This window comes from Strongylocentrotus purpuratus, unplaced genomic scaffold (assembly GCF_000002235.5).
Source record: "Strongylocentrotus purpuratus isolate Spur 01 unplaced genomic scaffold, Spur_5.0 spur5_scaffold_7, whole genome shotgun sequence".
Classification (NCBI taxonomy): Eukaryota; Metazoa; Echinodermata; class Echinoidea; order Camarodonta; family Strongylocentrotidae; genus Strongylocentrotus; species Strongylocentrotus purpuratus.
The window spans coordinates 1,752,815-1,767,224 of NW_022145613.1; the positions used below are offsets into that span (position 1 = coordinate 1,752,815).

The following is a 14,410-nucleotide window of genomic DNA, read 5'->3' on the forward strand; positions in this document are numbered from 1 at the left end:
TGTATGAGGGGGCATAATCACCGGTAAACATAGGGAATCGATACTTGCTATAGGTATCTGTATAAATGCAGATTGACAGAAACAAGATGGGGGAAACCACTAAGAGTAAAAAATGTAATAAGCCTATTGACAGAGTAACCTCACGGGCATAGTAGAATTACATCTTGCTTCTGGTATCCTAGCCTTTTGACAAGGCCTCGTGACTCTGGCTATTTTCCACCCAAATCAGCGGCTGAGATGAATCTAGAGACCAGTGGTGAACGCGCGATCGAGTGGCGGTAGCTGCGCTACTCGCTCTTGCGTTCACTCGGGTTTTCGCGATTAGTCTCTTTTTAGTCGTTCGGCGTCTTTAAGACATGTGACCTTGTTTAAAGGCTACTGGTAACCATGCTAATTATCATACAGTTAAAGGGATATTTGATTTCTGTTTTCAGACTGCAAATGCCTTTAAAGTGCATGGTTATTGCTTTTATTCTTATCTATGACATTTCTAGTGCAATTTTAGAACCTAAAATTGCTATGAAGGTAATTTTAGACCCCAAAATGTGTGAAATTTAGCCAATACGATCATACCAATTCAGCTCCACTTTCAAAAAAATACGATGACCGTTAATTAATTATTTAATTAAAAATAACAATACATGGTCCGGCTGCGTAATATAATCAACACGAAAATGCCAACATCGGCATTGGCTGAAATACGACGTAAAATGCGCTATTTCGTTTTTTCAACGGCTTTTTCAAATTATCTAATATCAGTGGTGGTAGGCCTATACACAAGTATTAGAAATCGTTATATTTATGGATAATTCAGCCTTCTCTGAACCGATTTTGATAAAACGAAGATGATTTTGCATTTAAATTGTATGTTCTTTCAAATTTAACACTCATTTTTTTATTATCTCACAAAAAATTATTTTGTGTAGCGTCCTCTGCAACAGAACTCAACTCTCCCTTTAACGACGAGGACAGAGCAGTAGTCGGCGACGAGGTGAAGGAATTAACACTATGGGATTACCAAGAGGAGGTCCTAACTCCAGCATGGAAGGGACAAAACGCCATGGTGGTCTTGCCAACAGGGACAGGAAAAACAGAAGTCGCCATCGCTCTTATAAATCGTCTGTTCTCGGCCCGCTACCATGTAGGGGCCACTAATCATCGAAGGCAGAAGAGTGTGTTCGTAGTGAACAAGGTTAAATCATTGATTCACATTTCGATCTTGTAACGACCATAGGGCATCATATAAGTATTGGATATTAATCGTAACTTATTTGCGATTGATATCAATCGCAACTATGTACATAAGAGATAGGAGACTGAAAACTTGCGATTGATTGGAGGACTTGCGATTAATTGTGATTGCAACTCTTTATGTGACTGGGTCCAGAACATGGTAAACAGGTACAATGTATAGGTTCCTTTATATTTGTCTCTCAACTCCTCTTTTGTATAATAACCCATTGTAGAGGAAGGAAGGTCCTTTCGAAGTAGTCATATCTTATAATAGTAAGTAATTACCAAGAACGACCCTCTTCATTTTATTTTTTGCAAGGATCTCTAGTCAAACAAGAAATATCCTTCATTATTCTCATATATGAGGATCTCTGTACAATTTTTTAGTAATCATACATAATTACATGTATCTATATAGAAGACAGTGGGTGAATCTTTAAGAGCCCCTGAAAAATGAGGATAAAATATATAATGCAGTGAACAACTTAAAACCTTCATGCCTTCAAGCCGTACGTCGGTCCCCTGGTTGATTACAAATTACGGTCACGTCATGCTTTCATAGCAGTCAGGGAAAAACAAACCATCATCATAACAAGACCCTTCGATCTGCTACAGGTTCCCCTAGTGAAACAACAGAAGGACAGGTGTCTGAAATACTTGAGGGGAAAGTGTGAGGTCGCTGGAACTAGCGGTGAAGAGTTGAACGATGCGTCATTGGACAGCATCATCGATACCAACGACATCACCGTCTTGACGGCCCAAGTGCTCATCAACGCCCTCAAAGATAAGAACACTAAGCTCCAACTCTCTGACATTGCACTCCTTGTCTTAGACGAATGTCACCACTGCCAGGTAATATTATTTACTTGGATGTTACATTTTCTAATTCATTCGAATATTTACCCACTTGTTTCAATTAAATGTATCAGGGTGTTTGCCGGGTGTTTGGGGTCAATAGGAATACGTTCTATGACATATGTAAAATGTGTTTACCTGCATAGTTCGGACGTGTGTGGTTCATGCCTCGCCAGACGATTACGATCGAGTAAGGTATTTAAACAACAGACATCGTTAATGCCACGTGTTAAATACCTTCAATTGTACCCACTTGGCAATTGTGTCTCTTTCATTTTCTTCTATGATGATTAAGTTTTGTCGAATTCTGTTACATCTTGATTGGTTTAATACATAACTATGTCTCATTCGGACTTAAAATGTTATGGATACCTATGAAACTTTTTTAATATTCATGTGTATTTGATTAAACCAGCACTGTTTGTTCAGCACTGTCATACTAATTGTTTATTATAATTACTTTTTGTCATCATAGTTTGGTTGAAGGTCATAAATGATTAGGTAAATCATGAGTTTGGTGTTACGCTCGTTTAATGATTGCCCTATGCCTGCGTCACATACCCAATGGTCTTCGGCCGAATTAGTGGATCGCCAGAAAGTCGCCGAATTGCAAACCCGCCGGACAGTTGAGATTATTTTTCGCTTGAAATCTACCCTGTCACACATTGGACGGGGTTCGGTAGGTGCTCTTTGAACACTAGTGATCAGAAATCGCCCGGCGCCCGTCAGTAAACAAACGGGAGCCGGGCGAAGACCGCTCGACATATATAAAGGCGGGCGCCGTCCGAGTTTCGGTCGATGATCAATAGGGATTTCGGTGCCCGCCCACCGAACAGCCGGGCCACGAGCGAGAGTGCTCCATGTAACGCCCCTGCCTGGCGTCCTCCGACACGTCCGCGCCTCGAATATACAGGACATTCAACAAGTTCGTACAAGACAGCTTCTCCAGCACCGAGGTATATTATTATAAGTATCTCAGAATGCAGAGGATATATAATATTATATACCCGAGGGGCATAATTCTCAAGTTGACAGGGGGAGCCCGGCCGGGGCCCGCAAAAGCCTTCCGACGGCGGTCCGACACCAGCACGGAGCGCGATCGAAGCACGCCCGACTTTGTACAAGTCGGTCAGGATACAAGAGGGGGTCGTCCGAGTATTGTAGGGAGCCCATGCGGCGGCCGTGCAGCTCTGTTGACCTCCGTACAAATTTAAGGCAAAAAAATAGTCTTAAATCGTCGGATTAATTGCCGCCCGAATATCTGTTTACGTGCTCTGCGACCTCAAAATTCGCCATTGGAATATTGCTGAATTGCGAGCAAATTGTGGTACCCTGCGAACGTCAGCCGACCCTAAAAAACGCGACGGAGCACGCAGTGATCGAGCAGACACCGGCCATATTCCTAGCGAAAATGCCTTTTTGAACTCGCAGAGAAGTCGGGCGGGACTCGTTTTGGATATGTGACGCACAGTGACGGCCCCTTTATAGTAACGGTATTTGTAAAGTTTTCTGTTGTGTACGTGGCCAGGACGATCAATATCTTTTTATATGTCATCACGTTTAGATGTTGATTTTATTGAAGACTGGACGTCACTGGAGAAGATTCATTGTTGTAAATGGTATTAATAAACACTTCTAGTTTTCTTTTGATATATTAAATTCCCAAGTCAGAAGGAGCTTATAATTGTCATGTATTTATCTTTTTATGTCTGTTCAAACAACAGAAATCTGATCCATACAATGTTCTGATGGCGATGTATAGAGACCTAAAGCTAAACTCTCCGAAACTTCCGCGACCACAGGTAATGAATAATTACGATTTTCATTTGGGTTGTTAAATGAATAACCCAATGTACATTACTTCATTTAGTCGTTATAGTATACAATGGAATAGACTACTAACCCTTTCATAATATATACGATTATGTGCATCCATTTCTTATTTTCTATTTTATGTTTTTTAAATCTTTTTTAAAAATGTTATTTTCTTTTCATTGCCAATCTATCTATTTGATTTATAATTATATTATTATTTGCATTTATAGTCATTCTTTTATATGAAGAGAATTTTCTTATATATTATGTATTTGTTTCGTTTAATGTACATAATATATCCTTGCTATTTGAAACATATTTCTTACCTACTTAACATGAATAAGATACTTGGACTGACAGCATCACCTGGTGTTGGGGATTCGAAGAACATCGTGGAGGCTGAACGCTACATCACAAAGCTCTGTGCTAACCTAGATTGTAGAATATCACGACCAAAGATCTATGCTGACCAGCTTAATGCGAGGAGTAACTCACCCCAGGAAAGTAAGTTGATTTTATCATTATTCTTATAGAAATCCTCATCTGTTTCAACGCGTTACCACCTCAGGATTCCAAACCATCCTAGGGATTTGGAAAATCTTGGAAATTACTTAATTTTGTTGAATCAGTGAAAAGTCAAGATATTCGAGAAATATTTATCACTCGAATTAGGTAAAAAGAAGGGAGGGCATATTTTTATGAACTTATAGGGACACTGAACTCTACTTGGGTAATCTTCTTTTTGCCCTCAAATATTTAAGTATATATATATATATATATATATATGTGTGTGTGTGTTTGTGTATAGATGACTTTTAGGGGATTAATACAATATATTATTGATATATGACGTTTAGGGAGTTATTATGTACAAAGACTTTCCAAGTGAAAATAAAAGTGGTTGAATTATGTAGTTTAATTATGCATATTCTTGTTCTAGATGCTTTAAAAGCGAGTAAATATATTGTAATTTGATGTTTTAAAGGAATCATACTTGTATATACATATATATATATATATATATATGTATAAAATACCTGGTGAAAACGGTTTCTAGGAACTGATAACTTTGTAAAAAACTTTATCAATAATAAATGTATAATGTTTCCATTCATCGTCGACCAATCAGTTGCCACCGCAAAGTTGCTCAAAAATAGAAGTGTTGCAAGGTGACAGTCAACACATTTAATTTCTTTTTCAGAGGAACGTAAAGACTGATACATTGTGTTTCTTCTTATCATACAGTTCTGATAATAATGAAAGGTAGACCTCTTGAAGATCCTTTCTTCCGTGAGATAAATGTCATCATGGAACGCATCGAAGCTAAAATCAAACTCTCGGAAGGTACCCTTTTTCTATCTCACTGACATTGAAACCAAATACCGGTGTTTTGTTTTTTACCCAATCATAATTTACAGAATACTTAACTGAATTTTAGGGATTTACTAAACATATATCTAACAAAATATTTCAAGTGAAGATGAAAATGGTTTTGATTATGTAGTTGAATAATGCATTTTCTTCCTTATAGATGCTTTAAAAATGCGACCATATAAATTGAAGTTTAATGTTTTAAAAGAGAATAAATATAACAAAGGTAATGGTAATATTCTGTTGCGTCGTTACTTAATATAAACACAAACCGCTCAATATATGAAAATAATAATATCAAAAAGTGAAGTAGCGAAATCCCCCAAACGAATAGGGTAATTACAATTGCTAATTGATTACAAGTACAAAAGATGAATTACGAGTGCTTATTATTTTACACAGCCGGAAGAGCGCTGATGAAGGAAAATGACGAATTCACTAAATTGGTATCTCGCCGTGGTACGCAAAGCTATGAACAGGGTGTGCTCAATTTAAAGAAGAAGATTCAACAAAAAATAGAAAATCGAGACAACAGGAGGGAACTAATGACCTGTGTGAACTACCTAAGGGTAAGCTAACGTGAAGATGTTTTTTATCTTCAATTTATTTTTTAGTGATTTATTTTATATGCAAATAGGAGGTGTATTTCAACAATATTGCAATATAAATGGTGATATATACGGAGATTTATGTTAATATAAAGAGAGATAATCATAACATATAAATACATATCACTTTAAAAATTCTAATTAGTATAACAAGTTGATATCGTAGCAGCTTTACAAAAAAAATGGAGACACTATGAGTTTGCTTAACACTCGGTCGTAACATTTACAAGAAGATATTATAATGGAGTCATCGCAATGGTTCTCTGTTTAGGAATACAACAACAGCTTATTCATAAATCGTGATGCACGTACGTCAGATGCCATCTCCTACATGGAGGACTACATCAAAGAAGAAGAGAGGAGCAATCCTTCAGGCTCTGCTGATAAGAGCCTAAAGAAAATGTTCAGAGGTTGGTGATCAATTTACCGATTAGGATTGTTTGTATTTTAGAATTATTTGTTTAGAACAATATCAAGAACTTAAAATACACAGGGGTCAATGCATGCTTATTATTATTTATTTATTATATTTTTTATTTATTGAAACCCAAGGGTGGCTTAGTATTTTATACATTTTGTTCTTTAGGGGCCTGTACATATAAATACATGTACACGAAACATGAATGATTATAAGAATAAAGTTGTATTGTGGATTGCGAGTTTCACCGATACTTAAACAATTCTTACTTCTTACTTACCGAGTTGTGTCTCTCTAACTTTTGACTTGTTGTCAACATTATTGGCTCTATGACCTGCTTGAAAAAGTGTCACCTTTGTTTTGATAGTCAGCATTTGACCCAGGACACTTAGTTTACCTTAAATAGAGGTATATAACACCATCTGTTTTAAAAAAATAGAATATTGCAATGTCCGCCCAGGATAATTAACGATTGGTAGTAGGGTCTGCAAACCCATTACAGGAAGGAAAACATTTTTGCTGTGGCAAGACGCCCCTACTGTCTCAGATTAATTCATATTTTTTCTTAGGAATAGTATTCACGCGCAGAACCCTTTCACTTGTTGGTCAATGAATATTGTTCGTTGTTTAATGTATTCCAAACCGTCTGCATTAAACTGAAATACTGGGTCATCTAGTAGAACTGTTGATTATTTGTTGATTAATAATATCTAGATACATATTTTCTACTCAGATATTAATACTTCATATTCTTGTTAAGTCCGTAATTTGTCCATTTTAGTCAGTACTCTTATCAAGCTTTGTTTAATCTTGAATGTCCAGATAACCTTGAGACTTTAAACCGAATCGCCAATCTGCATGCCATCAATCCCGTCTTGAATGAGCTTGGCAGGCAACTGAAGAAAGCGTATGCACGGAATGAGGAATCCCTTAGCATCATCTTTACAAAGACAAGAGCGTCTGCCAAGGCTCTGGAAAAGTGGATCAATGAAGACCCTGATCTGAATCACATCAATGCTGGCAAATTGACAGGAGGTGGTAATCAAGGTAGAGTTGTGATTCTGTTCATTTTTTATAATTGGACAACGTCTTAAGATTTAATCATTAATCCCAATTTCGTACGAAGCACGAAGTTCATGGCACCGGATAGATATAACATGAAACAAACAAATGAAGAAAAAAAGTCTATTGATGATTTTCACTTCTTTTACATATACATGTATATACAGTGCGTTCCACAAAAAACGAAACCGAGAATTATCGATCAATAACATTTCCATAACATTTCAAGTCCGAATGAGTAATAGTAATGTATTAAACCAATCAAGATGTACCAGAATTCGACAAAACTTAATCATCATAGAAAAAAGACACAATTGCCAATTGGGTACAAATTGAAGGTATTTAACATGTGGCACTAACGATGTCTGTTGATTAAGTACCTCCTCGGTCGTAGTCGTCTGGCGAGGCATGAACCACAGACGTCGGAACTATGCAGGTAAACACATTTTGCATATGTCATAGAACTAATTCCTATTGACCCCAAACACCCTGATACATTTATTTGAAACAAGTGGGTAAATATTCGAAAGAATTAGAAAATGTAACATCCAAGTAGATAATATTACCTGGCAGTGGTGACATTCGTCTAAGACAAATTCAGATACCGTCCGCCAAATTACTTTTGGGTTTCCTCTCTTAAAATTCATTTTAATCACTCATGCGTGAAATATGTATTAAATGAGTTGCATCAAATGCAAGAGGAGGATCTAAGTTTTCCAAATATGTGTCATTTATCAATTATAAATGTGATTAAGTTATGATAAAACATCGATAATTCTCGGTTTCGTTTTTTCTAGGACGCACTGTATAGAGACAAGCAACATAATCAGTAACTTAATCAATTCCATATAATCACGGACAATAAAGCTATGATGAATGATATATAATGTATAAGTCGCTTCAATACATTGACGCACAGCATATCATCATCGTGGTAGCTTCTAGTGACTGCGGAAAGGGATGACAATTTCTAGGTTTCAAGGTTTCAAAGTTTTAACTTTTTCCAGTTAAGGTCAGTTCATTTATTTAACACATTCATAAAAAGCATAGCCATCAAAATACACAAAAACATATCCACATTATAATAGCAAATAGGAAATAAACATAAACAGCAGCAACTTCGTATGAACTCTTTGGTATATGCGAGAAGACAGAAGTCTTATTGAAAGCTAAGACTTGTCTTCTTTGAGGTCCACTAACCAACTGGATTATTCAGATTGTACCCATCTTTATCTTACACATCCTAGGTATGACGTCAACAGAACAGAATAGGAACCTGCAGTTGTTCAAGGATAAGAAGTACAGGATCTTAGTTGCCACATCGGTCGCAGAAGAAGGTCTGGACATTACGGAATGCAACATGGTCTTCAGATACAACTACGTGACCAGCGATATTGGTTATGTCCAAACTAAAGGTATAGGCCTCACTTTTCAAGTTCGCTACAGCTGTTACATATAGTGTCCATATACACGCACGACGAATATTTGATTCCATAATAAAATAACAAATCCTTTGCAACAAGATAATGAAAAACCTTTCTCAAAACGACTATAAACCTACTGTTTAATATTTAATTCCTTTGACTCAAGATGATATGTTGGTAAAAAGGGGTATGAAGCAGTGATTACGGCATGATTGACATTGACAGTCGCAACTCTTAGATTTTGATATGAAGGGTGTGTCCGCTAACACTTAAAGTGCATGCCCTAGGAATCGGCAAAATTTATAAAGATCTCTCATTTGAAATGGAGTAGGCATCTGCAAACCGCTGAAGTACATGCTCTTGGAGATAGCCAAAATAGATTGGGCTGGCACATCACACTACCCCCCCCCCCCCCCCACCATACCAAACTCTGGATATGCAATTGGAGTATAGCCAGTCATGCTATTTCACATAACTTCATTTTGTTTTGTAGGTCGAAGCCGGTCCAAATTTAGCGGGAAAATCTTCGTCATTGTGAATTCCGACCTCCAGCTTCAGGATCGTGAGCTCAAGAACATCATACGGGTGAAGATGATGAACGAGGTTGTTCAAAGCATTGCTGATTCCACATTAGACAATCAAAGAGCCTTTGATGATCGGGTGAGACATAATTATAACATTGCAGGATGAATATGAAAAGGATCGTCAGTTTCGTGTATAATCCTATTTCCAAAAATGTTTTCGTTATTGGCCTACAGGAACATTTCCAAACTTATTGCACATAGAAAAAAAACGTACACTGACTTAATAGAGTGACTACAGTGAATGTAATAATACGAAAAATAACCTCTTTGTAGGATAAATTGAATAACTCTGCAATTCTGTCCAGGACAAGAAACATTAAGAATTTTTGTTTTAATCAGCCAGCAAAAATGCATGTATTAATGCATTAAACCTTTTTCAGACTGCAAACGTTTTATCTGAGTGTTGCTTTTTATTGTTTTGGGGTCGATGTATGAGAATAAACTAAACATTAACAATATTGCAATTATTCGTTTTTTAAAGAAAGTACACGTGTGATTTGATATTTCTCTTTCATACATTTTTATTCCCTTTCTTTAGATTCTGAGGGAACAGAAGAATGATCAGAAAGAGCGACAGCGGGAGGAAGCTCTTGCGCGAATCACCAAAGTAATCAAAGTAGAGAAATCGGGCATAGTCCTCTATTGCATCAAGTGCCTCAAAGAGGCCTGCAGTCTAGATGATATCAGGTGCATCAAAAACATGCACCACGTCGTCATCGACGACCTCTTCCTGGACAAGACGAGGCTCGTTGATCTCAAGAAGCAGCCAGTCGTCGACGACTTCAAGTTCATGCAGAAGATCCACTGTGGCTATTGCCAGAGTAAATGGGGCAAATTGATGGTGTATCAGCAGCAAAAGTATCCGTTGATTGATATCAAGAACTTTACGCTCATGGATGACAAGCGTAAGAAGTGGTCTCCCAGTGCCTGGAAGGAAGTCCCTTTCGTGATCCGTTCGATTGATCCGGATGATCTTGGAAATCAGAACAATTTCTCTACAGCTGAGAATCCAGAAGGGGGTCAGGAGAAGGGAGAAATCGAGGAAGACGACGACCTCATCGAGTATTCAAACATGATGCAGATTGACTAATAGATGCCGTGAAGAGTGACTCAAAAAGGGGCCACAATATGAAGTTTGCAGAATAGACAATTATATATATATGATTTTTATGACATTGCAAATCAAGAACTATTTTACCTAGAGACTGAACTTGTAGGTGTCCAAAATATCTCATTCGTGACTGATAATCATGCTACACACAATGAAATAATGTCAAAGATATACGTATAGGGAAGTCGTTGTGATTTGAATGAAACTATTTAATTGTAAATCTATAGTATACCAGTTTCAATCCACAATACCTGATATCATGTATAATGTGTTTTTTTATATATCCGTCATACACCATTATAATAGATGGATGTATTGAAGTATTTTTTAATAATATTTTAAAGGATGCATCGAAGTTAGTAATATAGTAATAATGACTGCTTTAGGAGACATAGCTGTTTTTATACGCTCAAGGGGAGGTTACAATCGTGCTATTTGTATGGAGAATTTCACGTACCCAATTCGCACACACACAGTGTATGGTATCCGCGCTCGCTCAAACCAGATTATAGCACGTGAACCAATGGGTATTTCAGCAAGATTGAACTATTTTCCCGGTAACTGGAATTTTGCCGGGATTTTACTGATTTACTCTACAACTATTACATAATTTTGGCATTTTTCGTTTATTTACGGGAATGGCTAAAATCATGACTGCAATTTCGACCAATCAGATGGCTGGATTTCTTAAGTGAGGTATATAACTAGTAATATCTTACAGATCTTCTCTGATACCTTATAATCTAAAAGCTAGGAACCTTTTAATACATTATGTATATAGTAAAGCAAATAATTCAATTCGGATAATCCACCGTTACGGCAATACACAATTGATAGTTAAACAGTTGAAATAAAAATCCCTGAAATCACTTCTTCACTATGATAGGTTTCACTTCTTTTTATCGGAAGAAATACAATTGAAACCGGTCATAGTGATGAAGTGAAATCTCAATGATCTTTATATCAATTGTTTCAATTGTTTAATATCTTAATTGTGTAGTATCTAAAACTTATTTCTGTAAAGAGTCTCATCTCCAGACCAAATTTAAACTGATTCCAAGAAATGCCTGACCAACCGCTTTTTATCAATTAAATATTTTTGTTTAGGAACTTGTCGGTATGGTGTTGGTTGGGCTGTTATTCGTCGGGTGTCTGTCTTATTTATGTGACCGACGTAAAATTCCCGAAATATTATTATCATTATTATTAACTTTTTATCCATAACACCTACGACAAATATCAATGTTTCGTCTGCTCATTGAAGAGCCCTGATCAGATATGTCTAGAATTGAAACAAAATTGATTGTGTTTCGTCCTCAATTTGGTAGTTTTGGGACTATACATAGCCATTAAATCCATGAGTTCAGTATATATTAGTTCATTTTTTAAGATATATTGATCATGCACGATAAATTAAATACATAAGTCGGCATCAAGATTATTCTCTCGATATTACCTTAAAGTACAGTACGATTTACATGCAACAATGGATCCAACTCAATAAAATCAATATGCTGTCAATCATTTTACAAAAAATGTTGTAGAAACTTGCCTAGCCTTAGGCATTTCCAATGTGGCGTAAATACAGAGTAATGTTGTAGTTTGTGTACTAGCCCATGTTGCACATTATAATAAGACATTGTATGCATCTCTTGATATATTAATATGCGATTTTCATGTCTGTCACTACTTTTCGCTATCGCAGTTCCACTCAAAGCTTACCAGTTTTGAAAGAAATAATGATATAATTGTTGCTACACCTTTTCGGAATCCATTCATTGCCAATACTTATGTTACCTTAATCAAGGGTTGTCTTCTCGACAAATCCTCATGGTTTTTTTATGGCCACCCAATTCCAATAATGCTCTATTTTATGTTGTTATCTGATGTATCGCTTTATTGTTTTATAATTTTACCTTATTTTGTATTCTTGATTGATTTATACTCTGATTATGTCATGATTGTATTCTGTTTTGTATATTTTATTGGAATTGAACAAACTGAACTGAACTGAATTGAATACAGAAGTTATGTCTAAGACGTGTTATTGTTAATCTCATGCCACGTGTCTTTGCCGACACTGAAAGCAAAATATGTTACTAACAACGGGCTATAAATCTTATAGACAGATGAATTTGTAGCTATGTTTTTATTACTAATGCTATTATTTGTTGGCCTATCTATCACGGCTAAATCAAACAATTAAAAAAACTCATTGTATATAACGAAGAATGAAGATTAGTAAACTTTGACATATTCTAGTCTTTGTGTAAATATAATAGTGATAATGCATTGCACGTGAAGTTCGAGATTATAGAAGCGTGTAAATACTCATGTGTCAACATTTTAAAGAAAAACAGTGGTAACATTTGTGTGTGTTTTTTTTTCAAACATATTTTACATCCATTAAAATTATTGTTTGGATAGCTTGATACATAATAACCAGCTATCGGCTGGTTCGAAAACAACTATCGCAAACATTGTAATCATAACATGCAATGTATGCATATCATTGTTTTTTTTTTTTCATCGGTCGTGGTTCTAAATAAACTCTGTTGTTTCTATACAATGTTCTTGTACTCATTGGCTACTCGACACGTACCAAACGCGCTGTTCCAAGCTGCAGCCAAACTTGGACGAAGAAAGTTCTTTATGTTAGGCATATTGATGGGCATGATGGGGGTTGCGAAGTCACATAAAATGGAAAGACATAAGGTTGCACACCCGTAAGTGAAAAAAGGGATTATACGGGAAAAATCCGCTTATGTATAATATACCCCCGGACAACTATTTCCGAGGACCCCCATATACCCTTAAACCTGGAGGTGACCGAGAGGTTCGTAATGTTATCATTCTTCTTCTTCTTCTTCTGTTTATCTTCAAAGGTTTATGCAGTCTATTGCGAATTACCAGTTGTGTATACAGGCACTCAAAACACCAGGTATACACCTTACTCTTTGCGAGAAATGTAGCGTGTTACTTCACTTGCACACAACCACATGCACACACTGGCAATTTTCTTCTCTTTGTTCCTTATGTTCTTTTTTTCCCACTTTTTATTTAGATACTTTCTGAAGAAAAACATTGATACGCGACACTCTATTCTCCTACATATATATTAAACAGCGCCATGTGCCCCCTTACATTTTAAACTGTTAATTATTATTATTATTTTTTTTTTTGTATTTGATTTTGCAATAAAGGAAGAAGCATCTGCTGCATATATACGGAGCTTCCAGTTAGCGTTCTGTCAGATAAACAGAGTGTTTTACCCCTGAACCCAAGCCTGTATCAAGAGCAGATGGGGGGGGGGTGCTAGCTCTTACACACATCCCGGTGACAATCATTTTGTTCATTTTGTCTGCTCATCAGCACGGGACTCGAAACCAACGAGCAAAACAAAAGTCATGAGAATCAGACGACGATCTGATTGGGCCAAGAATAGCTTCCATGGTTGTCCAAGAAAGAAACTATGGGCAGTTGTTTGGGGGGGGGGGGGGGGGGGGGTCATGAAAGCATTGTCCGGCTGGGTGAATGTATTCAATATATGATACGGTATTTGATTCCGACCATAATGTGCGATTAGGCCGACACAAAGAGCAAGGAAAGTATGTTCAAAGCACATTTTTAATATTGAAAGTCTTTAAAGTGATATTGTGTAAGTGGCCAAAACATTTCGAACAATGTGTGCAGCGCCTTGGAAAGGTACTATTAATATTTTTTGGATTGGATCTGAAAATATTGACGGATAGAACAAAGTTATCACTCAATTTCATACGATTTTAACTTAAGATCGACACAACTATGTTCTTATGCTTATACCTACCATTTTCTCTTAGAAAAAATATTTCAAATGAAAACAATTGCATCAAAATGAAAAAAATGATTATGATTTATTCATTTTGTAGCAATAATAATGTTTATGTTTT

General features: G+C 36.5%; 1 protein-coding gene across 1 annotated transcript; it reads left to right on the plus strand.

The window, feature by feature from the left end:
* Positions 1-931: 931 nt before the first annotated feature.
* On the plus strand, positions 932-11,163 carry LOC115920007 (probable ATP-dependent RNA helicase DDX58; the record flags this gene model as incomplete). The annotated part of the gene is made up of 11 exons (XM_030974824.1): positions 932-1,192; positions 1,849-2,085; positions 3,813-3,890; positions 4,248-4,407; positions 5,149-5,247; positions 5,677-5,843; positions 6,154-6,292; positions 7,123-7,347; positions 8,610-8,777; positions 9,280-9,446; positions 9,909-11,163. Coding segments are annotated over 11 exons (2,253 nt in total), but the record flags the coding sequence as incomplete, so codon positions are not given.
* Positions 11,164-14,410: the final 3,247 nt, after the last annotated feature.